A 3,549-nucleotide genomic window follows, 5' to 3' on the forward strand; every position below is an offset into this window, starting at 1 on the left:
GAGAGAGAGAGAGAGAGAGAGAGAGAGAGAGAGAGTTGAGACGTCCCTTCCTCACTTGGCTGCATTCGGTTTACCGACACCGGAGAAGCGACCATGCTGTGGAAACTAGTTGAGAATGTCAAGTATGAAGATATTTATGAGGTAACGTTACCGCCCGTCTGTTTGTGGTCTGCAGGACTTTTGTGACATGCTTTTTGGGGAATAATGAAGTGTTGAGTGAAGTGAGGTGTTCTGCAGGAGGCTGCAGGCCTGTTATTTTAGTGATGTGGTGGCTGTGAATATGAATCCGAGGACATTTCACATGACAATTTCGTTCCGACAGATATTTGGATCATTTGCGCTCAAATGTTTTACAGTGGAAATTGTATGTTGTGTTTGTGGCTAGGGTGTACACTACATGAATTCGTTTTTTTGGACCATAGGGTAAAAAAAAAATTTGACATTGAGTAAAAAATAATTTGTCACATTTTCTTGAATTTTCACATATATTCTAATAGGGCGCATCTTTTTTATTTCTTTTCTTTTTTGTAAAAGCAAATTCGTGTGTAAAATCAATCACAAACTTCGGTTTTCTTGGTTAAATTTTAGTGTTTAAAATATGTCCTGAAAGACTTTCAGGAAAAGACCAGTGGTGCTGCAAAAATGTATTTTAAAATAGTCAATACAATTTATTTTATATATTAAATTACAGCAAAAGAAAAATGAGTGAGAAACGCTGGGTCAGAGGAGGGCAATGATGTGTCAGAAGTATGTAAATCATTTGGCTTTGCTCCCAGAACAATAATTTTTAAAAACGAGCGAGGGGAAGGGGGAGAAATACCGCCGCGCGTGGGGGCGAAAACGCTGCTCCGGCTCGCGCTGAATGGGCTCAAGCACAAAGCGCACGAAGAAAAAAAACGGGCAGCTCGCGAGGCCCCTCGGCTCAGCCTGGTGGGAAACCCTTGTCTCGTGCCGCACATGGCTTTTCTCCCACGGCGCGAGGGAGGGGAGGCTATAATGTTGTTAAACAAGTCATCCAGGAGGGCGAAGAGGGGCCAGTGTGGTCGACAATATAACGTTTAATCGCTTCTTTTGACTCGTGACACCCCTCACACGAGCCCTTCGTGCGCCCTGTAGTGTGTCGGGTGAGTTTTTCAGTATAAAGGCAGCTGCAGCACTACATGAGACGCCCTTTATTTTTTCAGAGGTTGGGTGGTGGCAGGCTGAAATTTATGGTAAATATAATAAGATGCTTTTGCTTTGTGCAGATATTTATGTCTGTGCGTAAAAGTAGACTATTTTACTTTGGTAGAACCCTTTTCTACAACGTTTTGGATTGGCACGAGACTGAGTGTATCCGACAGGAGCAGACAACTGACCCAGGTGGCTTAAGTGTCATACTTGACCCGGTGAGCTTCACAAGAACCTCTGTTTATATTGTTATCCACCAACTTGGCGTATGCTCAGTTTGCGCGGAAATGCTTTGCGCAAAAGTGTCTCCAAAGGCAACAAAGTGTGTTTTTCCTGCGTCAGATTTTGGCTATAAAAAGCCCCCCAAAGTGCGTATTTTTGTGATGGGGAATTCCTCAAGGGTCCAGTCACCCTGTTCGCTTTTTTTCCTGCTTGAGAGACTCCTCTTTCTATCTCCTGCTGTTCGCGCGTCGTTTCGGCTCTCCACGGAATTTAAACGTCACTCACGGTTGCGCGAGAGGCTTCACGCTCCATGTGTCGCCAGTCCCCTGCCTCGCGCACATTAATATTCCTGTAAGTCTCAGTCATGAATAACAATTACACCGTATACCGGGGGTAGAGGCGGGCGCTTGGTGCTCACACTCAGAGCGGCGGCAGCTCCGGGCGGAGGAAGGTGCTGCGTGGAGCTGTAGACCGGGCCGTGCCTGCAGATATACACGCGCTGCTTTCACCTGGAATGAGTTTGAGTATCTCGGCCCATCACTATCTCTGCTATCCTGCTGTTTCACCGTGAGCTCGTTCGTGACACCAACAGGGGGTTTACAAATGTTAGTTCACTCCTACTCCACTGCGGTGAGTTTCTCACAATTTCAGCATTGTGCAAATGGTGAATCTGCTGCTAGGAGGTTTTCGTTGTGAGACGTTTTAAATTAGGGTATAACATTTTTTCTCCAGGCATTTTCAGGAGATTCAGTGTTACTTTGGCTACATCACCAGGGGCGATATACTCTAATACATGCACCATGATCCTAGGCCTCTATGTGGTTTTATTTCGTTAAAATGTGCTTCCAATTCTGCACGGAGTTGATTTTTTTCTCTGCACCCCCTTCAAGGACCGGCATGACGGTGTCTCGAGCCACAGCTCGCGCCTGTCCCAGCTGGGCTCGGTATCGCACGCGGGACCCTACTCCAGTGCGCCGCCGCTGTCTCACGCGCCATCGTCTGACTTCCAGCCACCGTACTTTCCGCCGCCGTACCAGCCACTCGCTCACTACCAGAGCCAGGACCCATACTCCCACGTCAGCGACCCGTACTCCCTGAACTCCCTGCACCAGAGCCAGCAGAGCGCATGGGGCGCGCGGCAGCGGCAGGACGCCACCGGGGAGCGGATGGATAGTTCGGCTCTGTTGGCGCAACCTCGGGCCTCGCTGCCTCAGCTGCCCGGGCTGGACCCGCGGAGGGACTACGGTGTGCGGCGGCCGGATGTGCTGCTGCACTCCGCGCACCCGGGACTGGAGCCCGGTATGGGGGACGGACTGCTGCACGGGCTGCACGGTATGGAGGATGTTCAGGTGAGTCAAAGGCCACAGCTGAGATTTACAGCAGTTAAAGTGCACGTAACATTTTTTTTTCAGTTGAAATTATAATGATGTTTTTAGTTCTTGTTTTACGAAAAAGTTATTTTAAGAAATTTGTTATCACTATATCAGAGAACACTGCAGGTCAGGGACCATCGGGATCTGCTGGACAAAATGGGGAACATGCCACTGTAATTCTACAACAATTTATTCTAAATTATCTCAGAAGTAGATATAATATATATGCACTGTAATAACGAATTTAACTTTTTCATTTCCAGTCAAGTTTATAGATAACTAAGACAAACATATGTGTTGCAGGTATACAAACCTTTAAATGGCAAAATATTCCTATTTTAAATGGCATGAAACACCAAATCAAAATTAAAAGAAAAGAAAAGAAAAAACAATTTTAAGGGTTTGGTAATTGTTTACAGTTGTCTCCATTGTCTCGGTCTCTTTAGAGCTAAGGTCAGTGAACTCAGAGCAGCTCCCTCAGGGCTGGACTCTCAGCAGCTGTAGCCTAAACGCAAATGGCCCACAGCTAAACAAAGTGTCTTCAGAGAGCTGAGACATCTCATTTGATGAGAAGATGCTGATATGAGGAATGATTCACAAATTGCTGCACTGAGCTCAAATTTTGCATCTGTGAATTCAGATTCACCTTCCTTCACCGACATAAGAATAAATAGGTCTATATATTTTAAGCAAAAGTCTTGCTTATTTAATTTGATATGTAGAAAAAATACTTTTGTATTTTTTTAACCTTTCTCATTTTGTGTGATTTTTTTTTTTTTTTTTA

General features: G+C 45.6%; 1 protein-coding gene across 1 annotated transcript; it reads left to right on the forward strand.

The window, feature by feature from the left end:
* Positions 1–80: 80 nt before the first annotated feature.
* On the forward strand, positions 81–2,741 carry LOC121963705 (transcription factor AP-2-beta-like; the record flags this gene model as incomplete). Its single annotated transcript, XM_042513967.1, has 2 exons — positions 81–141; positions 2,283–2,741. Coding segments are annotated over exons 1-2 (507 nt in total), but the record flags the coding sequence as incomplete, so codon positions are not given.
* Positions 2,742–3,549: the final 808 nt, after the last annotated feature.

Source organism: Plectropomus leopardus, unplaced genomic scaffold (genome assembly GCF_008729295.1).
Source record: "Plectropomus leopardus isolate mb unplaced genomic scaffold, YSFRI_Pleo_2.0 unplaced_scaffold12195, whole genome shotgun sequence".
In the NCBI taxonomy this organism is placed as follows: domain Eukaryota; kingdom Metazoa; phylum Chordata; class Actinopteri; order Perciformes; family Serranidae; genus Plectropomus; species Plectropomus leopardus.